The sequence below is a fragment of the Phascolarctos cinereus genome, unplaced genomic scaffold (genome assembly GCF_003287225.1).
Source record: "Phascolarctos cinereus isolate Bilbo 61053 unplaced genomic scaffold, phaCin_HiC Scaffold_1;HRSCAF=81, whole genome shotgun sequence".
Classification (NCBI taxonomy): Eukaryota; Metazoa; Chordata; class Mammalia; order Diprotodontia; family Phascolarctidae; genus Phascolarctos; species Phascolarctos cinereus.
In genome coordinates, this window is record NW_027555514.1 from 230,040,915 (window position 1) to 230,068,244 (window position 27,330).

The following is a 27,330-nucleotide window of genomic DNA, read 5'->3' on the forward strand; positions in this document are numbered from 1 at the left end:
GTCTATAAGATCACTGTTGTTAAATTACTACTACTTACTGGGTTTCATACTTAAAGAGGATGGTGGTAGACAAATTAAGTATCACTTTTATTAATTGCAGAAAGTAATTTAGGAATCCTTTATGTGAAAAAAACCATTTAAAATGCATATGCTGTACATTGCTGTCCTGCTTGGGATCATGTGAGGACATTTTTATTTAATATTACTGGAGAATTTTATAAGTATAAAGTTATCACAGAATAGTGATATCACCAGACTCCACATTATACTTTAGTTAGGACCATCAGTACTCGGTTATACCAATTTAGTATGAAGAGCCATTTTACTCTATCTTCTCCTCTCATTGAGTTCCTTTTGTAAGGTTTGGAATGCAGCAGTCTGCACTTACTGGTAAGAGCTATAGAACTGTTGAATTTTAATCCTCACTCTGCCCGTGGTATGCTTTTTTGCCCATAAAAAATCTTTATGCCTCATTTTCCCCATTTGTAACAAGGGGATCTATTTCAAAGGGACACAGTTAATTGAAAAACACTTTGAAAATACAATTTATCATGGTAAAAGGATCCTAAGAAAAAGGATCTTAAGATGACAATGGTTTATTAATAAACCATTACATAGTCCTTCAATTTACTGATGTTTACTATTCAGCTACTTATAAGGAGAAATGGAGTTAAAGAAAATTGACCTCTTTTATAGAGGGTGTTCACAGAATTTGTGACGAAAACTAAGATGAGAAATTATCTGGTTGGCATCATTAGTGGCTCTCCTCCAGCCTTTCTTAGGATGTCATCATCTCATTTTAGATCATAAAAGTTTGAGCCAGAAAGGACTTTTAGTGACCGTCTATCTTGATTGACTCCATCATTTTATACCTGGGGAAACTGTGGCCAGAGAGGGTGCTGGAGGTCATACGACTAGCCAAGAAGAGAGCCAGGATTCCCACCTAGCTTCTCTGACTTCCAGTCTAATATTCATTCTCTGCATGGTGCTGTTTCCCTACAGTTTTGTTAAACCTTTTTGATTTTATCATATTGAATACATTTTTCACGATATTCCTCTCGCCTCCTCCCCGCAAATGTTATTTTCTGAATAGATGCAACCATTTCATCTGTTTTAACATTACCAACCATTTGATTTAGCCTGTTCAGCAGTAACCACAATTTCCAGTAGATGGCGCTAGTCTTATGTGCTTTTCTTTATTGCTATGTAATACGGTGATCCCAATTACAAAATACTTTAATACACAGATACATTGTTGTGGGACTTACTCAAAAGTATAATAAAAATATCCCATTCAGAGCCATTAGAATTTACAAACTGCATAATTTTCTGCTTTTATTATAATCCAGCAGTATTGGTAGCATCCAAAACCAGTTTCCATTTCCTACCATGATTCCAGAACCTTTATAATCTTGAATATATAACAAAAATGACCCTTCTTGGTGATCTGAAATTGGATTTCCATAAGTTAAATTATGTACCAAATGAGAGGGGTGGGATGGTGTAGCATATACAGAGCTAACCTCAGAGTCATGAAGAACTGGGTTCAGGTCCCTACTCTAACACATATTGGTTGTGTGTGACTCAAGGCAAGGCATTAATAAACTTCTCAGTGCCCACAAGGAACCTTCTAAGACAGAGGGGGGTAACTTGCAACCTTGAGGCCACATGTGGCCCTCTAGGTCCTCAAGTGAGGCCTCAAATGAGTATTTTTCAAGTAAAGGATTCCTAAACCACTTTATACAATTAATAAAAATAATATTTAATTCATATGTCACCATCCTCTTTAAATATGAAACCCAAATGAGGTCTCAGCTTGAGGACCTAGAAGGCCACATGTGGCCTCCAGGCTGCAGGTTCCCCAACCCTGCTCTAAGACTAGAAGTTGCCTATAAGGGTTGGGGGGCATTACTGGGGACTCAATGCCTATGAAACTGCTGGTCTGGGCAAAAACAAAAACAAAGCCAAAAATCAAAATAGGTGACTTGGCCACAATTTGTCCAATTTTCTATGCAGATTTATTTTTCTGTGGCAGACTACCCATGATTTAAAGAAAGCTTCACATTTTTGTTTTGCTGTGTGTTTTTAGTTACTATGGGCTCTTGAAAAGTTATTAATCTAACACTTTAAATGTTGACAGTGCTGCTTGCATCACACATATTTTGCATGACAAAGAAATGTTTTAGAAAAGCAAGTACTTGTAAAATGTTGGTTAACCAGAGCCATGATGCTGAAGCCCTACAGAATTCAAGTCTAAGTTCTTGCTGAATAAAGTATTCTAGTAGATCGATACTATCACAAAGTTTAAGTGAATGTTGAGAAATTGTTGTTCAGTGTATAATTACTAGGCTGACTTTAAAATATTATTTACGGACAATACCCTTTTTAAGGCCAAATTGGTGCTCTATAATACATCTGTATGAGCAGGGTGTTGGGCATATGGTATGCATTTTATAGTAAATAGCATAAATTCTTTATAATACATAATACACATGAATAGTTCTAAATTATATAGTAACATCTGTAACAGTACAAATGAAACATGCATGAATGGAAAACAAATTATAGTTTTTTTGCGAAAGAAAATTCAGTATTCAATTAGTAAAGAATATGAAAAGTAACACTCAAGATATGAGCCTGAAAAATCTGAGATAATTGTACAATGTTATATAATCTTCATGGCAAGATTTTATTTTTGTTGTATCATGTATCTGACACATATATTAATTACTTATGAATTTGTCTATGACTGGACAAAGTATGCATTACATTTTCCAGAACAAAATGCCAGAAACATCTTGCTAATAATATATGTAACCTAATAGATGTTTCTTGGCAAGATTTGTTAATGAAAAGTGAAAAAAAAAGGGTACTCAGTCATGTCATTATGGTTACATACCTATTGGATTTTCCAGTATTAAATCAGGCTTTTTCCAGTCTTCATAATTCATACAGACAAACTCAAGACTTAAATATTTCATAATAGCGTCTCCCTGATGCACTTTTAATTAGTAAAAATTAAAGACCAAATTTTTGTTATATTTCTAAGGTTTGTTGTTATTCAGTCATTTCAATTGTGTCTGATTCTTTGTGACCCCATTTGGGGTTTTCTTGGCAAAGGTACGGGAGTGGTTTGCTATTTCCTCCTCCAGCTCATTTTTACAGATGAGGACACGGAGGCAAACAGAGTGAAGTGCCTTACCCAGGTTCACACAGCTACTAAGTGTATTAGGCTGGATTTGAACTCAGGTTTTCCTGACTCCGGGCCCAGCACTCTATCCATGCATCTCCTATACGTCTATGTAGCATTTATAGTTTACAAATGTACTTTACATACATTTTCTCACTTAATCTCCAGAAAAATTTTATGAAGTCTGTTTTATCTGTGTTATTATTATCCTCATTTGACAGATGAGATAACTGAGTCACAAAGTGACTACCAGCTACCCAGGAGAAAAAAGCCAGTAAGAGGCAGAGCCAGGATTCAAAAGCAGGTCTTCTATTTTCAAACCAAGTGTTTTTCCACTGTACAATTGCTGTTCTTTTAATTTTTGTACTTTTAAAAAATGTAAATAGATCTTTTCTTTAAGGCCAAAATCTTCCATATCTTTTAAGTGGAATATTAGCATATTTCATAACTTACATTCATAGTTTTTATTCTATGAACATCTTTTTCTTATGACAAAGGTTGACACTGAAATGACAAAGCTACAATTAAGATAGCATTTTTTAAAAAACTGCTTCACAAGAGGCTTAAATTATGAAGATTTAAATTCACACAGAGACTTTCTTGTTTATCCTCTTTTCAGACATTCTCCCAAACACTGAGTGCTAGCTTGTTTGGGATGCAAAAGGACAAAAATATGTGCTTCACAATCCTATTATTACTAGTGGTGGTCTTTAAAATAAATGAAAGTAATAGTGATGATATCTTGTTAAAAGCTATGGAAGGCATTCTTATGGTCCTCATAAATTGTCTGCAAGAGAGATGCTATGTTTCTTATAGTCACAGAGAATTTAAACTTTACCTAATAGTGCAGTGGAGATTTGTCGGTCATCTGAATAGTATGACTTTTATAGAGAGCTAAGTACAGTAAAGGAGAGTGGATTTATCTTATCAGAATTATATTGTGATTCATATTTGTCGGCCCAAATGGTCCATGGTGGATCCACAGATGGTTAGAAATAGAAAGAGTTCCTTGAAATAAATCATTGAGTCCCAGAATCACAGAATTTTAGAGCTGAAGAATACCTTAGGGCCTATCCAGGCCAACTCATAATTGAAAAGGAATCTACAGCAACATACTGGACAAGTAGTTACTTAATCTCTGCTTGAGGGGTGGCTAGGTGGTGGAGCAGATGGAGCACCAGGCCTGGAGTCAGGAACACGAGTCCAGTCTGAGACCCTTACTAGCTCTGTGCATACATGTATACATTGTATATTCTTGTTATTCATTTGTTTTTCAGTCATGTCCAATTCTGTGTGCCATTGGACTTCAATGACTCTGGAAGAGAGAGCGCGACTGAAACTTTGTGTAGCTCTGCATCACTTAAATCCTGTTCACACTCAAGTCCTGATGACATTGGTCCTCCTTGAAAACAAATGATGAACAACAATGTGTAGTATAAAAAATAAAAGCAAGTTAATTTGGTTGAGAAGGCTAGTCAGCTCAGGAGATCAACAAAGATTTCATGTAGGAGAGGATGTTTGAGCTAGAAATCCTAAGAGGTAGGTGTAGGGAGGTAGATGTAAGGAGGAATGCATTCCAGGTGTGAGGAATGGCCTGGGCAAAGTCATGGAGTCAGGAGATGGAGTATTAGAAACAATGAAGGGGACTAAAGGGAAATAAGCCTGCTAAGGGAGGTTGGAGCCAGGTTGTGAAGGGCATTAAATGCCCCAAAAAAGGAGTTTGTATTTGATTGGATCCTAGAGGTAACAGAAAATCATTGGAGCTCATTGAGTGAGGAGAGGAGTACCAAGGTCAGACTTGGACTTTAGTAGTATTACTTTGGCACTTGTATGGTGAAGGGTTAGAGTAGGAAGGACTTGAGACAGGGAGACCAATGAGGAAACTGTTACAGTAGTCCAGACCAGAGGAGATCAAGTCTCCTTCACTGGGGAGGTAGTCATACGAGTGGAGAGAAGGGGATTTCTGTGAGAGATGCATAGTGGAATCAATGAGTCTTGACCCAGTGGTTAAATACACTTACTACATTTAATTAATAATTAATACTTTCACAATTAAATAAATTTACTACTAAATGCTTAATTTTTTAAAAAAATATTCTATTAGTATCATATTTTATATTGATTAAATATTCATTAGGTGTTAGGAAGATATAGTCAATGGTGGTTTCATTTGGATTGTTAGAGCACCAGTGTTAACTCAGTCTCTATGTTAGTTTCAGTATGCTATATGGCCTCCAACCAGCTATCTGGAAGAACATGCCTTTGGCCATAAGGTAGACAGGGCAAAAGTGTATGACTAGATCAGTGAAAATTCTTTACCACTATAAGAAAAAGATTAGCTCATGTCCTACCTGTTTTGAATAAATAATAATGAACAAATAAATAAATAAACCATCATCTGCATACAAAGCACAGCACATTTTAATATCTCTGTTCTCAAGGAATTTACATTCTTCTAAGAAAAACTATGTACATATAAGTCCTTTCATCTTCACTTTAGTTTATGGTGAAAGAGAAGGGTGAGAGAGCCTGTCAATCCTTCAAGACTGGTTAGACTTTAGGGGAAAAAAAATGCCTCTTGAAAAAGTCATTTAAGGAGGGAATAAGAATAGTTGAGACTTGGGATGGAGACATAGAGGTGAATGAAAGCAGAGAAACAAAAGAAAGGGGACTTGACATCAGTGAAAACTTCCAACTCACTGTCTGACCTTGGACAAGTCACTTACTATTTCCTGAGTCTTAGTTTCCACATTTTTTTAAAAAAAAGGAGTATTGGAAGAGATGGAAGACTTTTTGTTCTAGAATTCTGTTATTCAATGAAATATTGAGAGGGTGATCTTAGATTTTGGAAGTCAAAAGAGCTGGCAAAGGAACGTAAAATGGAGGATTTTCATGGTAGCAATCAAGGAGAATTACTTTAGCTGCAGCTTTTTTAGTTCAGGTTTTCCATTGAATGCCCAAAGAATAACGGCCAAGAACACAGCACTGGGTGAAATGAAAGGTTTTTAAAATTTGCTAAAAAAGTGGGTAAAGTCAGAGAATTGTGCTTTATCCATCTAGGTAACTGAGAAAAAAATAAGGTTTTCAAAGTCATACCCCAAATACATGATTGCCTTGACCTGATTTTAGTTTGTATCATTGAAATATGAGAAACAAATTTAGAGCCATCTCTGCTGCAAAAGTTCACGTGGACCATTTGGGCTTGATCTATGGTAGAAACTTTCAAGCTTGTATTGGTCTGATTAGCCACAGTCAGACACACTGTACCTTGGTTCCAACATAGTGATGCCATCTTGTCCTTCTTCGAGAAAGAACAACTAACCAATCCAGTTTGTATTGACTATCTGCTTGTTCTCTGCTTTTAGCATTTTGTCAGTTTAGATTTCAAGCCTGGTTTATATGATGATACAATTTTGGAAGTATGTGAATTTGAATTTGCAGATAACACCAGTCTCTTTTTCATCTCCAATACACTCTATTTGTTTTAAAATTTAAATAAAGCTCTGCATGCTAGTCTGTGGGATGGCTCCTTTACTTCCTTTTTGTGGGTGGTTACATGTCAACCCTGCCTTGCAGTCCATGACTCCCCAGGGCCAGGAGGTATGGGAGAGAGAGCTATTGTTTGCAAGTCTTTTTGATTGTATGTGAAATGTAGAATGGAAATGAGGTTGTCTGTTTTTAATTTTTTTCCCTTCTGTACATTCTATGATGTTCTACTGAAGACCCATACAAAAAAAAAATTAAAAACAGGCAATTCCAGCTTGGTCAGAAGTTTCACAAGCAATCAGACAGATAAAATGACTTTCTCTTTCGCTGTTACCTCTTGTTCACTGTAGTATCTTACAAAAAACCCAAACATCAAAAACAAAACAGCCGTTTTTATTATCTTGCTTTACAAGTTAGAAATAGTACTTTCAGATAGTACTTTGAATCAAAACTTCTTTGAACATTGTTCTAAATCCCAGGTTTTGGAGGCTTTACAACCCACATTAACATCTAAATCATTATTATCATAGTGCTTGCAGTCAGTTTCCAAAGAATACAGTAGCCTTCATATTGTTGACAGTGGCAATAATAATATCATTTATGTAGCACTTTAAGGCTTGCTGAACACTTTGCAAATATTTTCTCATTTTATCCTCCCAGCACCCCTAGGAGGCATAGGTGGTATTATTATCCCCATTTTATAGATGAGGAAACGGAGGCAGACAAAGGTTAAGTGATTTGCCTAGGGACACATAACTGGTATTTGAGGCCAAACTTGAAATCAGGTCTTTTGGACTCCAGGTCCAACATCCTAGCCACCATGGCACCTTGCTCTGTATAATTAAAGTGGCTAGTGCTCTCATAAGTAGTTTATCAATGGATAAGATGTATTTGCTTGCCCCCAAATAAAACACATATACCATAGTGGAGGTTTTTTAGATTTAACTTTGCTTCTCTTTTGAGTCACCAGTTAGGTGAATATAGACTGGTTAATGTGTTTCACATCATAGTGAACTTTATCAGTCTCTTAAGAAAAGGTACATAAATGTAACTTCTTTACTTTACAGGAAAGCACATTGAGACGCAGACAGGTGAAACAAGTTAGTGTGAGAGCTGGGACTAGAACCCAGGTAAACTGATTCCCAGTCTAAAGCTTCTTCCATACAATCTCATGAGTGAAATTTTACCCATTTAGATTCTTAGCCTGAAATGTTAAACCATGTAGTATTTGTACATAGTAGGCTGTTAAAAATATTTATTAAATGAATGAATGAACTTTAAACATATTCAAATTTGTTGTAGGCAGTAATTATATACTTGGGTTAATAAATGGGAAGTCAAATATTTCACCTTATTTTTCAATCTCCACCCTCCCCCTCTACAAATCTAGATCTTATTATTTAGATGATTTTTTTCAGGGTTAACTCAAGGCAACCTTTCCACCCACTTTCTCAGGCCAGAATGTTTGAGTACCTTGGAATGTCAAATATGCCACTGAGAGGTAGTTTTGGAGATGGGTTTTTCTTATTTTGAGTGACTTTTCCAGTCCCTCTCCCCACAAAAGGGAAAGTGTCACTTCAGGTTACCTGAGTCTTCTTCTAACTCCCAGTTGTTGCTGGTTTTGATCAATCAAGACAGACATATGAGGTTATACTAAACCCCTACACCCTGCCTTTTATGCATGTTGTTTAGAGAGCTCAATGAGTTTACAATTTATCTTCCCATTAGATTGTAAGGTCCTTGAGAGCAGGGACTCTTTTTGCCTTTCTTTTTCTCCCCAAGAGCCTGGCACAGAGCCAGGCATATGGTAGGTGCTTAATAACTACTTGTTAACTATTTAAATGAGGAAAAAACATACAAATGAAGATTGAGAATGGTTATTAAGGAACACTTAAAATAATACTGCACACACTAAAATGAACAAGGGATCGGGGAGCCAGAATAAAAAAATGATCCAAGTAAACGTGACTTTTATCAGGTAAGACTTCCTGATTTTGTGAAGGAGGTAAAAGGAATATAGAATTTTTCCAACTTTCTAGAAAACTATTTTCCAGTTTATTAATACGATCCTTTAAGTATGAGAGTCAGAAGACCATTTTTGTCATGCAACTGTTAACTATGGAAACATCTGGTCTTTTAAAATTCAAGGCGTTTAAAATGGTCCATTCCCTTGATATTAATTGGAACTTTTATGCAAGTCTTAATAGAACATGCCAACTCAACCTTATCTATGGAATTGTCTTCAATACAATCATCCAAAGCAGCATGAAAGCTAGAAATGTGATCATTTTTAGAAATCAAGTTGTAATTTTCTCAAATACAGGAAAGAAAAAAAATCACTACTTTGTAAATAGACAATAAACACTTTTATTTTTGACTCCTGAGGTTCTGGAACATATCTCCTTTGTGTTTGGTAAAAGAGGGCCCAAAAGAAATTGGATTGAGTTTGAAAGAAATTATGTTGTTGGAAAGTAATGGAACCACGACCTTAGCACATTTTTGTGCCGCTTTGAGGTCACTACCATTGGCTATACATCACTACTCCAACTGTAATAAATAAGTCAAGGACTAATGAAAATGTTTCAGTTGGGTAAAAGCACTGATAGGCCAAAGATTTATAAGCCCACATTTAAGGGGTACTGTAAAATTGTCATCAAAAAACTTTCATTGACTAACTATCCATCTGCATGGGCCTCCATGTTGATCTTTGTGGCCCACTAGTGTAGGATTGAAACCTTGAGTTGGTCGAAGCATTTGACTTCCTCTATTTAGACTAAGAAAGTTCAGGTATGATAAAATGCAGCTTGGAATAGATATTTATTCATTTTAGAGTGCTAACATGATCAATTAATAAACTTCTAAGTATTGGGAATTACAATGGAAGTCATATCTTATACTTCTTAGGCATAGCATTAAAAATATTCATTTACAATGCCATTAGCAAACTTAAAGATCATAGCAAAATAAAAAAGGAGCCTGTTGTGCGTATGTATTTATTAACTTGAGGAAATGCTTAATTGTTGGAATTATATATTTCCTATTGAGAGAAATTATTGTTAATAACCAATTATGGGGGAGATCCAGGCTTTTTATCTGTCCTGTTTCCTTGTTCAAAGCCCAGCCTTTGAAAGACACTACTGACTTCTGCCAAAAATTTACCCCACCTAGACCATCTTATCCAAGATCTTATCTAGACCATCATTGGAGTGAGCCCACTTCTCATTGTCATATTCATTCTGTCATTAATTGTTAACTAATCGGAGTTGATTGCCACCCTCAGGAACACTCGCTCTTCCAAGGGCATGTAAACTAGGAGCTCACCCCCATGAGATATTTTTCACATTCAAAAGCATCACTGACCCTTTTATTAATAAACATGCTAGCATTATTAATAAAATGATTAATTATCCAGAAACTATCTCTCAAATGTTTTAAATGTGACAATATCAGAATAGAAGAAGTAAGACTGAGAAGTGTACTCAAAATTAGGTAATAGTTCTGGTTTACCTATGAATGTGAAGCTGGTGCCTTTACCCCAGAAAGCCATTCACTAATGATTGTTCATTTATTTCAGTGTTGTTTATTGTGTTTAATACTAACTATTCATTGTGTGTTAGGAAAGAACACTGGACTTGGTGTCAGAAGATTTGGGCTAAGATTCTGATTGCTGCCTGTGCAAGCTTGGGAAGGTTTCCATATTTCTCTGGACCTCTCTTTCCTCAAGTCCCTTCTGGCTCTGAATCTATTTAGCATGTGCATAGTACTGTGCTAGACACTGAGAAATTGAGTTGATGTGATTTCTTTGGCAGGTAGAAGTTCCAGAGACAGAAATTCTGAATTATCCAATTTAATGTGAATTTCCTTGTTCTCATAGATCATTTGCACATTTGAACTGCTTTTTTTTTTCTTAAGGATTAAAAAGAATCATATTGTGTTTAAAGTTCTCAGTAAGAGGTATTGGAGCCTTAAATTTCATGGAAGCCAGAATATTGAAGTAAGAATATCTTGACATTTGAGGTCACATGATCATCTCAGGAATGTTTTTCCTGTATACGTCTACCTCTGAGAGTAAACTGAGACTTGGGCATGCTTGTACATGCATTGAACTTCTCTCTGAGCTGCCCTCCACCCCTTCCAAATCCTCACTCCCATACTTGGAATTTTTTGTAGTCTTTCTTGAATTACTGGAATGTTTTAAAAAAAAGCATCCTAGGTCACAGTATGTATTTTACATTCTTCCATTCTAAAAATGGACTGGATTTGACTTTTATTTTCTTCTCTTTATTTAGATAGCACTAAGAAAGTTCAGATATAACAAGATGCAGCTTGGAACAGATATTTGTTCCTTCTAAAGGGAGAATGTGATCAATTAATAAACTTCAAAAAATTGGGAATTACAATGGAAATCACATCTTATACTTCTTAGGCATAACATTAAAAAATTTCATTTACAACGCCATTAGTAAACTTAAAGATCATAGCAAAATAAAAAGGAGTCTGTTGTGTGTATATTATCTTGAAGAAATGCTTAATTATTGGAATTCTTTATTTCTCATTGAAATAGAGGAAATAAAACTGAGATGCACACCTAAGATTAGGCAATAGCTCTGATTTGCTTATGGATGCAAAGTTAAGCTTTCAAAGGTTTTCTAGATCATATGAAAATCTTGTTTGAATCTCATCACTGACTGAAATGCTCAGGGAACTAATTCAGAGAAAATAAGGGTTGGTTGATTGACAAACTAATTTACTATACAAAAACTGATCATTCAGTGGGATGCTCTGTAACCATCACTGATTTCACTTCCCTTTTTGATCTTAATGTTTTTATGACATTATTCAACATTGAAAATTACCATGTAATTTACATTGAATAAGCAGGTTAATTGTAGTGTCTTTGTTCTCTAAATATTCTAAGACTTATTTTAACAGGATATGTATTTTTTAAAGATTAAGTTTGAGGATATTATTCTGGGCAAGATTTATTTAAAAAAGTCTTTTACTACATTAAAATATGATTTACAGTACACCAAATATAATGTAATCTGACCAAGACTGTATTCTTGATAATTGTTATTTGGATAAAAAGATAATTTTTTTTTTGCCTGTGAAAATTATGTATATTGACTTCTAATTAGACACACCGGGACTTTGGTATAATGCCAAATTCACGTCTATGACATAGGGTCACCATAAAGGAGAAACTTCCTTATGAGAATGTCCTTTTAGTTAAAAAAAAAAACCCCAAAACCTAGGAAAGTCTCTATACCTAATTCACTGCAGAGGATATGTATTACAGAGTAAATTACATATATGTGCATAGCCACTTGTGAGTTGCAAAGTACATTATTAAATAAGAAAACAAATTTTTTTTTGTAGATTTCTAAGCTGGTTTTAAGGTTATGAATCAGATGCTTTCTCATTTATTATTTCAGTTAAGCTTCCCTGAAAAATTACAGAATTATAGTGTCAGAGTGAAGATACTTAAAAAAAAAAACAACAGGAGAGGAAGGGAACACACCCAGTGAATGAATTGCTATGGGATTTTTTAAAAGGAGATGGCTTTTTTCAGAATTAGCAAAGGCATTACATGGGTTTTGCCAAAATAGTAAGAAAGAAGTCTAGCAAAAAACCAAAACAATACAAAAAACCCCAGGACCAGCAATAAAGTGATCAAGTCAATGTTTATCATGAATTTTTGTTAGTGATGTTCTGTAGCAGCTTACTGAAGTTAGTTACTGCTCAGGAAGTTATTAATAATAAGATTTGCTTTGGAGAATTGGTTTAATATACAGTCATCTCATTGAGTTGTCTGGTATAACAACACGAAAATCATTTCTAACATACGCATACTTCCTTTCACTGCTAAATATACCTTAAAAGGTCTGTTACTTTAGGAAACAGCATTACCAGAGAATAAAAACCTACAAAAAGAAAAAGTTGACAACTTTAAATAAGCAATAGAATTTCTTGGAGAACAAATCTCACTTACAGTTAGGAAACAATATTTATATTTAAAGTTGAAAAGCCAGGATGAAGGAAAATTTCACTAATTTGGAAGGTGACCTTTAAGTGCACCGAAACCAAATAATTTGTGGGCTATGACACAGGGCGCATTCCTACAAAATTTGTGTGAATACTGCTTTAGTGGTTCTTGAAAGACAAACAAAGAAACCTGGAATGAAATCTTTATCCCCTCCCCAAAAAGATTGAGGCTAACAAAAGAGTACAGCAGTACTTTCAGAGCTTGCCATTAAAATGAGGGCTCTGTGGAACAGTTAATGAGATGGTTCATAGTGGAAAACAATCTGTTTTTGAGAATGTTTAGATCAAAAGTAATTTCTAATCTATGAAATAAAGTCTCTTCAATACCCTTCATTCGCTAGTAAAGCTTTTTATGTTTGCATTATTTACTTCAATCAGATGTTTTCAATTTTACCTTTTTTTCCTCTTAGAAATACTTGATATGGTTAGTCAATAGTGACCAACAGTATTATTCTTTTTCTAAAAAAAAGAAAGAAAGAAACATCTTTGCCTAAATGATTTGCAAGCATCTGTGCTTTAAGCTACTTTTTATGAACACTCCTTAGTAATGACTCAAGGTAAAAAAGCAGAAAAGCATCCAATGTTAGGAAATTGCAATCCAATACCATGTAATTTAAACCTGCAGTTGCTTCTCTTGTACTAAATGACATACAGATGGGTAGCTTGGTTCCCTCAACTTTGGGAACACAATTGGTCTTTTTATATGAATGAACATATATTAACAACAAAAATATTTTAGACAGAATTGTTTAATTGAATTGTACAAATTCTAATTACCTGAGCCTCAGAAAGGAGTAATTTTAAACAAGGCATTTTGTCATCTTAAATTTGGAAAATGAATTTCTTTGACAAAATGAACAAAGACAGAACACTTTTGATTAAAAAAAATAGTTATACAATGACCTTTAAGCCTGCAACAGTGAATAGAAACTCACATTCCTTTTACAGTGTTCAGCAGGTTACAGAAAGTAATAAGATATATTAAATTCAGCTTGATGGATTGATTAATTCTGAGCTGGGGGAGAGAGGGAGAGAATGTAGCCTCTATCTCTCAGATAATTCAGATGATTTAATCATTTGGTGTACTGATAAAGACTTAAATATTTTGGGATCTAGTGCTGTGAGGTACTCAACCAAAATGGCAGTGAAGATGGGCTTGCTAAATTTGTATATAGTTATCTACATTGGCTTCTTTTGGGAAGTCAATGGAGGTCCAAGTTTGAGAGCCTGCAGGGTACATTCTAAAGTCTGTATATCTAGTTTTTGCTTGGTATTTTTCTCCATTCATATATATATATTTTCAAACAGTTGAATTAGTCACTGTATTTTTATTGCCTTGGCTACGGATGCTAGTGCTCCATCAATCAGGAGGGCCGGTTAGCTAATTTTTCACGGGTTTATTTCATTGGACCCACATGCTGTGAAATGAGATGCTTTGCAAAGTAAGAAACTAGGCATTAGGTTTTTTTTCTAACTCAGAGTTTTTTCTATCACAAAAGAAATTGGGTGACATAATGATCAGGGCACTTAAGTTAACTTTCAGTAACTTAAAAACAACAATTTTTTTTTATATTTTGGACCATCTGCAAGTCTTTCTCCATTGTGATGGATTGCAAAGAAAAGCAATTTCATTGTAGCGTGTTATTTTTCTTTTCAATCTTGTGTACAGGTAAAATAAAATAAGGTATAGAAAGAGATGATATAAAGAGATGTTGTCTGAACATTTTATCACAGACTATATGAGTTGAAATAAAAGCTGTCATTGCGATTATGTCTGCATAAAATTATTTCAGCATTCAAATACACTTTAATCAGAGTGGTCTTTCTAGATCAGGGGTTCTTATCCTTTCTTTGTGCCATGGTGAAGCCTATCAACCTCTTCTCAGGATGATGTTTTAAAATGTATAACATAAAAAAAATAGGATTGCAAAGGAAACCAATTATATTGAAGTACAGTCATTAAATTATTATTTTTTAAAGTTCACTGACCCTAGGCTAAGGACCTTTGCTCTACATGTAGTTGCAAAAGGAAATGGTAGACTTCTGAAGAAATAGTGCCCTTTATCCTTCTTGTTCCCTCTAGCATTTTCTTTTGCTTCTCTAGAAGCTGGATAGTTAAAAAAAAATTAATAAGCAGTTATCAGACACCTACTATGCACCAGGCCTTATCTTAAGTGCTTTACAAATATCTCATTTTCATCCTCACAGCAATGCTGGGAGGTAGGTGCTAATAGAATCATAGCAAGTGACTTCTTGTGTAGGCTCTTGACAATTTCTGTCTTGCTCTGTCCACTCAAGGAGACATGGCTCTTACACATTTGTTTTCAAAGTCAGCGTAACCTATTGCTGTGACCGGATAGAATGACTGAGAATAACTTGGTAGTAAATGGAAACTATATCTGTAGGCATAAGGAAAAAAAAAAACCCACAACAATATGGGAGTAGTTAAATCGCTCAGGATAGAAATTTAATAATTTTCGATTTTAAGCCATACTGCAAGGTTGTAAAATCGCTGCTTGCCAGGTGGGAGGTTTAATTTGCTAGGCAGCCATTTGGAAATACAATAGAAAGAACACTGGCTGCGGAATCAGAGAACCTGGGTTCAAATCCAATCCCTGATATCCTCCACGTGTGACAGAGACACCTCAGGGAAGTCACAATTTGCCAATACTCGACCTATGATCATATGCCCATTACTCTGTATGTACAGTATGTTAAAAACATTTTCAAAACAATTTTTTAAATGAAGTGTGTGTTTTGTGGGGGGGGGGCGGGTTTGAGAGGATGGCCGCTGCCATCAAATGAATAGTTATCTCAAAAAAATCTGGTATCCCATCCAGTAGGCTTTGGCGAAGCACCTTGTCCCTGCTCCAGTGGAATCACCTTGCTCTTGAGCAGCATTCTTTTAAAACTCGGACTTGCTGAAATAATCAAGGGCAGTTCAGCTGAGCCATTCTCGGGCATTAGGGACCGGTCTGGTCATTGACAAGTGAATGCAGAAGCTTTGCTGTGGCCGCCGGCCAAAGCAATTATTCAGGATTTAACCTAAAAAGGCTCCTTCTCCCATATCCTCTCTTTTTTCTAGGGTCATGTAGGGATAGAAAGAACTGTAAGGTGGTCTTTTCCCAGCAGGAATTGAAGAAGCGACTAACACCCCTGCAGTACCATGTCACTCAGGAGAAAGGCACTGAGAGGTGAGCCGACCGAACCTCTCTCTCTCTCTTCCCGCCCCGCCCCCCTCATAACTCCTCGTTTCTTTGTCTTCCTCACTGACTGTTGTTAAGAATTCTGCACATTTGCTAACCTCTACACATTAATATCACTGAAAAGACAGAAATTATGCTGGAAAAGTCTGTGGTATGTTTTATTTATTTTCTCCCCCCTTGGTTGATGAATACTACTACTACATCTTCCCCCTAAAGTCACAGCACTTTTGTTAAGGACTTGCCTTTCATTTACTCTGAAATGTGTGTAAGTCAGAGCGATTTAGGTGGTTTTGGCGGGGGGAGGGAGGAAAGCATCACATTAAGCAAAAGCTTGAGGAACAACAGCCCTGCACCAGGATGATGAAATTTTGAAGGTGGCCATTGTAAGTACAGACATTTTGGCTGCAAAAAGAAAGTAGCATAATTTAGTTCCTTTCCACCCCACTCCAATTTCTTTTTGAAGCACATGTGCAGAAAGTATTTATTGGCTCATTTGTGGTTGGAATGTCAAAAATTTTCAATAACTGCCCTCACATGGCTTTAGTCCTTGGAAGTTCGCCCTACATCCTGAAAAAAAAAAGGAGTGTGTTCCCTTTCAAGACTGTTTTTAGTGAATAAGGTCTCTCTCAGCTGATTCCAGCTCAAAGGTAAACTTGCCAAGGTCTAACCATTTTGTTGTCTAATTTATACCATGGAGCTTGGCACAAGGCCCTAACTCACCTCTGATCCAGATTTATTAATGATGTAACTGCTTGTTTCTATTCAAGACGTGAAAGGGCTCTTTACCACACATGGGGTGCTCGTTAATAGGCAACAACTCTCTTCCTGTCACGGTATATACTATTTACTGAATTGACCAAATGTTGAATCTCTGGCAAAGTCCATTGTGCCACCCAAATTAGCTGGCAGTGGACCTTGGTCTCGGCTTAGGAGTTCTACCCAGATCATGGCTGTTGTGTACACGACTAACAAATGATTTAATGCCCACAAACAACCAGAGATTAGGTCATTCTTAAAAATTCTGTTTATAAAAAAATTGGACCTCATAAAGAGGGTGAAGGTATAATAAAAACAAGCTGTAGCACACATAGACTTTTTGTTGGGCTAGCACAGCTGATTTGTATTAACTGAATGACCTCCTAGCCTTTAAGATTGTTAACTTAGAAAAATATTCCCTTAAAGCTTCAATATTCCTCCTCAAACCAAAAAATAAGGCTCCTCCAATTTGGAGTCTTGGCCTCAACTTCATGTTCTGACAGTTACTCCTGGAAGGGACACTTCAGAGACTCCAAAAACTTACCCTTGGTTGAGTAAGACAATGCTCAATTTAAAGTATAGCCATTTTTTAAAAAAAGACCATTTTTGAAAAGGAAAAGACTCTTTCTGTGAATTATTTAACTAGAGAATTTGACTCCAAACCTGTGCTCTTTTGATGTGTTTCTGTGCCTGTTCCCTTCTACAGAAAAAATTAAGATAAATTTGTGATATTCCAGTTTTTATATTATTAATTCTTCATTTTGGGATGAGTTGATCCTCATGAATTTTAAAAGAGTTTTATTAGAGAAAGTTGCTCCAGCCTTGTAACTTTATGAGAAAGATGTTACCTTATTTGTCCTTCAAGTGCTTATTTGTTTGTTTGTTTGCTTCTCAGTGCCTTTGAAGGAAAATATACAAGTCATAAAGATCATGGAATGTACAAGTGTGTTGTATGCGGGACTCCTTTATTCAAGTAAGTAAAAGGGTACAAATACAGCTTTTGAACACTGGGGATCTTCATGTGACTGTGCTAGACCCAATGGCTTGTAATAACAGAGTGCTTGTAATAACTTTGCATTTTCTTAAGAGTGAACATTTTCTTTTTTAGAAAATAAAAATAGCTTGGAATTTTGTGAGTCGTGATAAAATTACTAAGTTGTCAAAGCAGCTGATTTTCAAAAGGTCATCTATGGATTTCTAGGTGAGAATACACATTGGGTTGTACACAGACATGTAGAGCTGGCTTGTCCTGGGTCCTCACCAGAGCTGATTGTTAAATTGCCTTGGAAACTGGCAAGTGCTACAAATCAGGGCTTGATTTATTTTTTCTTAATTGTCTAGCCTTAAGAAAGTGATGGAGGAAATATTAATAATAAATTAAATTTATTAATTAAATTTAAAAATGTATCATGTATACTTAAAAAAATTTTTTTTGGAGAACTGGGTGTTGAACACTTAACAGCACACATTGCATGTGTGCACATGGTACACATAGCATGTGCACCAAATATATGTGTTTTTTCAGACCACGATAGCGCAGTTGGGTAGATTTGTAGGTTGTTGAACAACTAAACCCAAAGAATGTTGATTTATGAATTAGGGCAACCTAGAGAAGTCCTGTAGGGCCATGACTTAGATCTCTCTTCTCATCTCAATCCTGTTAAAGATTTGTATCAACACATCTCTGAAGACATGGCTAGCTGGCTGATCAAATTTGCAGATGACACATACTAGGAAGATTATTTTGGATAAGTTAAACTTGGATCTGAGAGGATTTCAACAGTCTGAAAATACAAACTGAGTATGGCAAGATCGAATTTAAGAGGGACGAATGTGATGTCTTGTCCATAGGTTCAAAAAACACAGAAGGGCAGAGCAAGGGAGATGTGGTTCTGCTTTCAAAAGGAGGTAGGGGTTTAATTGACACCAAGCTCAGTATGAGGTAGTGGTATGACATGACTGTCAAAGTAGAGAATGTTGTTTTAGCTACTATTAATAGAAGCTGTGTATCCAGAATACGAAAGATGATAGTTTCACTGATCTTTAGGCTGGTCACCCCATAACTGCATTGTTGCATTCAGTTTTGACGATCACATTTTAAGAAGCACATTGACAAGACCCAATGACATTTAATAAAAAAGAGTGTGAATGGGATAGTGAGAGAACCAAAACCATAATCATATGGTGACTAGATGAAAGAATTGGGGATGTTTAGTTTGGAAAAGGGAATTGTGGAGAGATTTGGGGTACTTGTTAATAGGCAATAACTCTCTTCCTGTCACAATATATACTATTTAAATCTCTGGCAAAGTCCATTCTGCCACCCAAATTAGCTGGCAGTGGACCTTAAGATAGTTAGAGAACTATTTGTTTTGGAAAAGGGATTAGATTTGTTTTTGTGGAGCTCCGGAGAAGAAGTTGCACAAAAGTAGAATTTATAGGAAGGGAAATTTAAGCTCTTTATGAAGAACTTTATAACAATCAGGGATGTACAGAAGAAGAATGTTCTATCTAGGGCCCTATATCTAGAGCTAGAAGGGACCTCACAGGCCCTCTGGTTCAGCCTATTCATTTTACAGAGGATGAAACTGGAGTCTGTGGAAGTCAAGTGTCTTGCCCAAGGTCATAGAGATAGTAAACATCACAGGTGAGATTTGAACTTAGGTTCTCCTCTGTTCAGGGCCAATGCTGTTTCCACTGGCCACCATATTATCTACCTAAATGAGATAGTGAGTTCCTTACCTAATGGAGTATAAGTTACCCATCACTGAAAGTGTTCATGAAGAGGCTCTGTAACTCTGTTAAGTAATGTTGTGGATAGGATGTTTTTGTAGAGTAGACTCCTAGGGGTCCTTCTAATCCTGAGATTCTTCTTTTCTTGAAATGACAAAGCACCCTTTACAGAGCACAGTAGGTAGGCATGAAGGAGTCTCTGACTCAAATTGACCTTCAGAATGTTCTTGACCTTCTTATAGATTGTGAAATTCATCAAGAATTTATATGTCCAAGTTGACGAAATATACCTCTGGAAGCACTTTTTTTTTTCTGCTGAGCAGACTTTAAGAAAGATAAAGAAACAATATTGATCTAAATTATTTTCACTTAAAAAGAGATTTTTGAGCTACTTTGATACTTGAATCATTCTGTGATCTTAGCAATGTGGCCATTCCCTCTCCTGATGCTGATTTTAATTTGTTTATATTTTTTTCATCCTGTATGACTTCTATTTTAATGACCAAATTTGATGGTCTTTTCCCAGTCCTTATTCTTCTTGACCTGTCTCTTGTATTTGACACGATTAACGACCCTCTCCTCCTGGATACCTTTTCCTCTCTGGTTCTCCGCCTTCCTGTCTGCTTCTCAGTTTCCTTTGCTGGCTCATCATCCATATCATGGTCTGTAATTGTGGATGTTTCACAAGGTTCTGACCTTAACCTTCTTGTTTTCTACCTCAAAAATGCTCTTCTTGGTAACTTCATTAGCTCCCATAGGTTTAACTATGTTCTCTATTTAGATGACTTCCAGGTCTTCATATCCAGGCCAAGTCTCTCCCCTAAGCTTCAGTACCATATCACTAAGTGCCTATTAGGAATTTAAAATTGGACGACTTGGAGACATCTTATTTCCTCCTAAAACTCTCCCTTTTTCTAAACTTCCTATTTTTAACAAAGGCACCACCATACTTGCAGTCTCCCACAGCGTAACCTTGCCATTATTCTGGACTCCTCATCCTCCTTCACCCACCTGTACAATCAATGGCCAAATCTTGTCATTTCTATCTTCACATATCTCTCACATCTGACCGCTTCTCTCTACTCACACAGCTAGCATCTTAATTCAGGCTCTCATCACCTCTCATGTAGGTTATTAAGACAGCTTTCTAATTAGTCTTCCTGCCTCATTTCTCCTCACACTAGTCTGTTCTACACATTAGTGCTAAGAAACTCTCCTTAAGTATATATCTGCCTATGTGACTCCTCTGCTCCACCAATTTAAGTAGCTTCCTATTATTTCCACAATCAAATAAAACTCTTCTGTTTAGTTTTTAAAGCCCTATGCAATTGGCATCAGCCCATCTTGCCAGACTCATTAGACATTGCTCTCCCTCCTGTGCTTTATCTACCTTCCTTTGGGCAGAGCACCCTGAGGTGAGGTGAGGTTAAGCAAGGAGTTGCTCAATTGGACCTGGACAGTTGGATCCCCGTGGGGCCAGGCAAGCTTTTCGCAGGCAAACTTTTCTCTCTTCTTCATAAGTACTCTAGCTTTCGTTTTTGTACCTTGTAATTGGCCATTCTCTGAGACTGTAATATGCTGTATCCTTGCCTCCACATTTCACCGTCTCTTTTCCCCTTTAAGATGTGGCTCATGCACCATCTTTTTCAGGAAGCCTTTTCCTGATTCTTCCAACTAGTAGCGCCCTAGTGGTATTTACTTATTTTGTATATGGTTGTATTTATTCACTTTGTCTTTCTGTTTTATATCTGTATCTATGTATTTAAATATCTATTTGTTATCTTCTTCCTTAGAAGGTAAGCTCTTTGTGAGTAAGGATTGTTTTGTTCTTTGTACTTGTATCCCAAGTGCCTAGCATAGTTACTAACACCTAATAGGTGAATATATATAAATAAATACTTGTTGAATTTTCTGTGTCCTCCTGTAAATCTTCCACAAAAGTCCACCCATCCTCTAGGGTCTTCTATATCTCTTGAGATGACAGGGCTAAAAACTATATAATACATGTTGGACCAGAAGTGTCAAACATGTAGTTTGTGGGCCACAATGTGGTTTTCTAAGTCAATATGTGGCTCACTGGGATCCTTATTTATGCTTAATCCCTCCCTTCTTCCTTCCCTTTCTCTCACTCCATCCAGTTTGACACCACTGTTCCAGACAATAGGCATTCTTCATCCATTTAGTTTTTCTCATGTGGATAGTTAGATTGAACTCTTTGGAGTGATTGTGAATCTCATTTAGGAGGTTTTGCAGATTTCTGGAGTTTGATGAAATCAACCCAAACAGGGGGATCTGGAGGATCTAATTAAATAAAGGAAATCTCTCTTCCCTTTGAACTTTGCACTGGATATCCTCTATGACAATGGCAAGCACCTTGGATGCACATATGGTTCAGTGTTCCCTGATTCATAACTCATATGATATTATAATAAAGAGTCCATCTCTAATGAATAATATCTTTTGATTGTAAAACTTTATTAAAATATCACTACATGTATTTTTTCTTTCAAAACACTGTCATTTCCTACATTTAAAAAAATGAATCAAAATTAGTTCTCTGAAAGAGAATTATAAAAGTACAAAAAACTCTTTTAACCATGAAATTTATTATACATAAATGTTGGTTGAGAATCTGTTCTGAATTCTTGTATATTTATTCTTCATGTTAAAAAATCAACCTTTCAAATTGTCACCCATTTCCTCTCAGAAAACACAGATCTTTACATTTCAACACCCTTGGTTTGTGTCATAATAGTTGATGTAACACTTAGATAGTTGCTGAGCCATGTTAAACTTGTTAATATCCCAAATGGTAAAAATTGGCAACATCCCCATTGCTTTTAGGTTAAGATTCTCCATTGCTTTCCCTATCATGTGACTTAGCTGACTTGTGGAGCTAAGGAAGACTTACTGTTTTAAATAAGAAACAGAGCCACTATAAGTGAAGGCTTTATCCCATGTGAGATTTTGAGTCAGAAATCCTCAAAGTGAGACCCTTATCCAAACACAGGTAATGATGGGAGTCAGATTTCACATGTGTTGTGACATTGATTCCCTTCTTTTAGCATTATTCTAGGGGAAAAAAACATTTTCCACCTATTTTCTCTGAGATTTTAGGTGGCAGCGTTTTTATCTTTGTGCTGGTTTTTCATTCCTATTGTTTGCTTCTCTTCATTTGTTTTCTTGGCTATTTAGGGGTGGGGGAAAGGAGTAAAGAGGAAAGAAATCCTCTGCTTTGTGTTGCATTGTAGAGAGCAACTAGTTCATTGGCTCAATGATTAGCGGAATCACCATCAGTGGCCCTCTCAAGGGAGGTAGTTTCATGCTTTGAACACGAGGTATTCCTAAAAACAACTGAGGCTTTGTGTGTGTGTGTGTGTGTGTGTGTGTGTGTGTGTGTGTGTGTGTGTGTGTAGGAAAAAACAGACAGGAATGAGGGAAGAAAATGAAGAAAGGGTTGTTTGAAGAGAATTGTGTCAGAGCTGGGGGAGGAAGGCAGAAAAAACAGGGAAATAGGGAAGTTTGGATGGGCCAAAACATTATAGGATTAAAAATGTTTTATAAAGGGCAAGGGCTTGTTTTCTCATTCATAATCCAGGTATTTGGGGAAAAAAAACTAAACTAAGAATTTCTTCCATTCACTTTCCTAACACAAATATAACATAATACAAAAAAGACCATTCAGTTGCTCTTAAGTCACTCTTAAACTTAGTACTCTATCTTAAATACATTTCCCCCAGTGAACAATGTACCACTTTTTTTTGCTGCTTTCCAGGCACAAGAACCTTATTCAGAGACTTCTTATAAACCAAATGTGTAATTTATTCATGGTTCACATTTCTTTTTAATGTGCATGAATTTTACTAAGCTAGTTTAAAAATACTGAGAACAAATTTATGTATGCATATGTGTGTGCGTGTATTCTAATTTTGTTTGCTTGTTAGTAAAGAGGCGTATTTTATTTCCCTTAACTCTTAAAATTTCAAAAAAAAATTTTGTATGAAAGGAGCTACCTTGAAGGTACTTCAAACACAATTCAATTCAACTAGATTCTATTGATGGCAGCATTATAAATCACCTAATATGTGCCTATGCTCCACACTATTGATACTGTGGGGAGCTTAAATGTTATATATCTATGGCCTCAAAGAGCTTCTGATCTCATTGGACAGGTGAACTAGTCAAATAAGATGATTAAAAAGAGTAGAAATCAGTGCATATTTGTGTGACAATGTGTGCATTATAAACCTTTGCTTTCCCCCCTTCCCAATCTCCAGTTCCATTTAGATAGCTTGTCAGTTACAAGGTTGTAGGAAACACAGCTTGGTATAGGATGAAACAGTTGGGGCAGACTTAACAGAACAGATTGAGCTGAGTTTTGAATAATGGGGACAATTGGAGAAGTACAACTATAGGCATGTAGAGATACAACATGATACAATGGAAAGAACACTGGATCAGAAAACCTAGGTTCAGATCCTAGCTCTTAAACACACTACCTATGTGCATTTGGGAGAGAATCTTAACCTTTCTTGGTTCTAGTTTCTTCAAGGTGTTGGCATGGATGATATCAAAGGTCTCTTCCACCTCTAAGTCTCACAATGCTATCACTAAGCATTGTTGGGATAAAGACAAAAAAAAAACCCCAAACAAAAAACCCAAAACAGTCCATCTCCTGATCTCTGACAAAGATCTTATGTTCTAATGGGGGCGACAACATATCCACATGCATGCATATAGAATATTATATCAACAAGCATTTATTAAGCACTTACTGTGTGTTAGGTTCTCTGCAAATATAAGCAGAAAGATAATCCTTGCCCTCTCAGAACTTACATTCTAATGGAGGGAGACAGAAAAAAAATGGGGGGGGTGAAGACACCCAGAACAAGAGCATTGTAGGGAAAGTCTGGTGAATCAGCAGTGTAACCTGGGGAGGAAAGAAGGTATGGTTGACTTGGACCTCGTTAAAGTGAATGGTTCTGAGAGGAATCGACCAATCAGGGGAGAGAGGGTACTTCTAATGTGAAAAGAAGTCCAGGGATGGAGTCGGCTTCTAGGATGATACAGGGGGAATACAAGGTAGTTTTGGTGTTTTTTGGAGGGGTAAGTAGTATATTAGAGGCTTCATGTTAAAAGGTGGGTCATGAGCTGAATTTTAGAGGAAACCAAATGTTCTGAGATATGGAGGGAGGGAGAGGGAATGTGGAAAAGTATAGGAAGACTAGGTGGGCTCTATGCAGAATTGCAAGGCCATTATGGGTGGATGTCAGAGTCATGTATATGGAAGATTAGACAGGTAAGAAAAGGGCAGAATTCCTTCTCTTCTATTATGTTTTTTTTTCTTCATCCACTTTAATGTTTGTTCTAACTATGCATGGGAACCTGAGTAATTAGGACATGCAGTGGGGAATGGGTTGGAGTGATTTAGTTTCCCCCAGTAGGATGGGGACTATAATCTCTTGATCCAGCTAGCAAAAATATTTACACACTAAATAGAAGAGAGCAGCAACAACATATGATGTGGAGAGCACTGGATTTGGATTTGGATTCAAGTTTCACACCCCATCTCTGCCATTGTTTGGTCTTGGACAAATTGTTTAATTAACCTCCTGGGCTGGAACTAACCTCCCTCATCTGTAAAATGAAGGGGCAAGAGCTCACCGTCTAATAGGGTAGACGATTTATAATATGTACAAACAAGAGACATATAGGATAAAATGGAGTTGGTTACAGAAGGAAGGCCACTAGCATTTTCTAAGGTGGATTGGAAGAGGCTTTGTGTAGAACATGGGATTTAGCTGGGACTTGAAGGAAGCCATGGAAACCAGGATGTGGAAATAAGGAGGAAGAGAATTCTAGTCCTGGGGATAGCCAGTGAAAAGTCACATAATGAGGACATGGATTGTCTTGTGCAAGGAAGGGCAAGGAGGCCAGTGTTATTAGACCACAGAATATGTAGAAGAGAATAAAGACTGGAAAGGTATAAAAGGGTCAAGTTATGAAGGACTTTAAAAGCCATACAGAGGATTTTACATATTTGGTCTTGGAGCCACTGGAGTTTATTGAATAGAGGAGTAATATGGGCAGACCTGTACTCTAGGAGGGTTGATTTGATAGCTGAGTAGAAGGTAGACTGCAGTAGGGAAGAAAGTGGAGGCAGGGATACTAACCAGCAGTAGTTCAATAGTCCAGGTGTGAAGTGATGAGGACTTGAATCAGGATGATGACAGTATCAGAGGAAATATGGGCCATATACGAGAGATGCTATGAAGATAGAATAGACAGGACTAGGCAGCTAATTGGATTTGGAGGTGAGAGACATTGAGGAGTTAGGGATGACACCTACATCATGAGCCTGGGTGATTGGGAAGATGGTGATCTAGGATTATAGTTTATAACATTCTAGCCAATTTCCCCAGTAATTTTTATTACATAAAGAGTCTTTCCTCTAGTTTTTATTGTCTTTTAGATTATCCAATGCAAACCTGTTATATTTGGTTGTATTTCTGAAATATGAAGCAATATTCAATGCAAACCTGTTTTTTATATTTGGTTGTATTTCTGAAATATGAAGCACTAACTAGCACACATACACAGAGATACAAGAGGGAACAAGTGCCAGACAAGTTGAACCACCAGCACTGTTGTAGATATAAGGGCACTTTGACCCCAAATCATGACACGTGGGTCCTGTCCAAATGAATTCCACCCAAGTCTCCTTTCAGCCAAAGACAAAGTTTTATTAGAAATGAACCCGACAGGCCAGACTCTTAAGGAATCTGAACATTTGTGAAGCCTATAAGTACAAGCCAGGATGAGGAAATCTCAATGTTTAAATGGGAGCCAGGATGGATCTTATCTATAGGCAAGTAATTTGGGGTGTCCAAAGGAGGGGCTGGGAGGAGGATCTGGAGTGACTGGGGGAGGAGTTTAGGGAGAATGGGAGTGTCTGGAAGGTTGAATGGGGTCATCTGGGAATAGACAACGGAGGGCCAGGGCCCACCAGGGTAAAAAAGTCTGGGAGAGTGGGAAGGAAGAGATTGAGTGGGGTCTGGATAAGACTAGGCTTCATTAGGGTATCAAAGGGAGATGGGACCTAGGATAGGGCCCATCAGATTAAGAATAAGAGATAAGGAAAAACCAGTAGAGTGGATAATAGCCTCAGGCAACCTCTTGAGACTTCTTTGAAAGTTCAAAGAAAGTTTAAGGATTTTCTGAGGCTTGTAGACAAATGGGACCCAAATTCTTTTTGAGGTGAGGGGCAAAGGTCTCAGCTTGGGCCCATCCCCCATCACCACCATCTCCCCTCTGACCCTGATGGAGACAGTTCAGAGCCCTGGACCAAGAGCCTTTGGAACAGCAAACTTTCAGCCCAGTGCCTGTAGACAATCCTGAAAGCAACCCCAGTGGAGATATAGCCTAGCAACTGCTGTTGGGCCTACAGCTATTGAACACCCAGAAAAGAAAGTTCTTGCTACCAGCCAACATCCTCAGTCTTGTCAAGTGGTTCAACACCAGGGACTAATATCACTTTAGCAGTGGGGGAAAAAAAAGCCATTAAAGAAGAGGATTTAACATCTGTTTTGCTGCGACACCTAAGGACCATGGGATTTTTCTGTCTGACTTTAGCTGAAATCTTCCATATGTGTTATCTCCTTACATTGAGGAGCTCCTTGAGGGTAGAGATGGTGGTATTACTTTCTATTTAAATCCCTAGCATTTAGAACAGTGTCTTGCACACAGTAGGTGCTTAATAAATACTTCATTCCTTCATTCATCTCTAACTTGTTCCATTGAGCTATTTTTCTAAATTTTTTCTTTTGATAACTACTTTAGAGAATATTTTGAAGTTTGATTTGGCAACCTTTATTATAATTCCTCTTGATATTTTTGCTTGTTTTCCCTCACATA

At 36.8% G+C, this 27,330-nt stretch overlaps 1 protein-coding gene across 4 annotated transcripts in view; it reads left to right on the top strand.

Annotated features, from left to right (window-relative positions):
• The window catches only part of MSRB3 (methionine sulfoxide reductase B3), a 196,782-nt gene that overhangs the window by 51,280 nt on the left and 118,172 nt on the right, over positions 1–27,330 (top strand). For all 4 annotated transcript variants that reach the window (XR_013482742.1, XM_020990201.2, XM_020990199.2 and 1 more), the window contains 2 exons: positions 15,807–15,915; positions 17,579–17,656. Coding sequence is in view for 3 of the 4 variants with exons in the window: in XM_020990201.2 (XP_020845860.1) it covers positions 15,807–15,915; positions 17,579–17,656 (187 nt within the window). In the remaining variant the exon portion in view is untranslated. The remainder of the gene's footprint in view (positions 1–15,806; positions 15,916–17,578; positions 17,657–27,330) is intronic.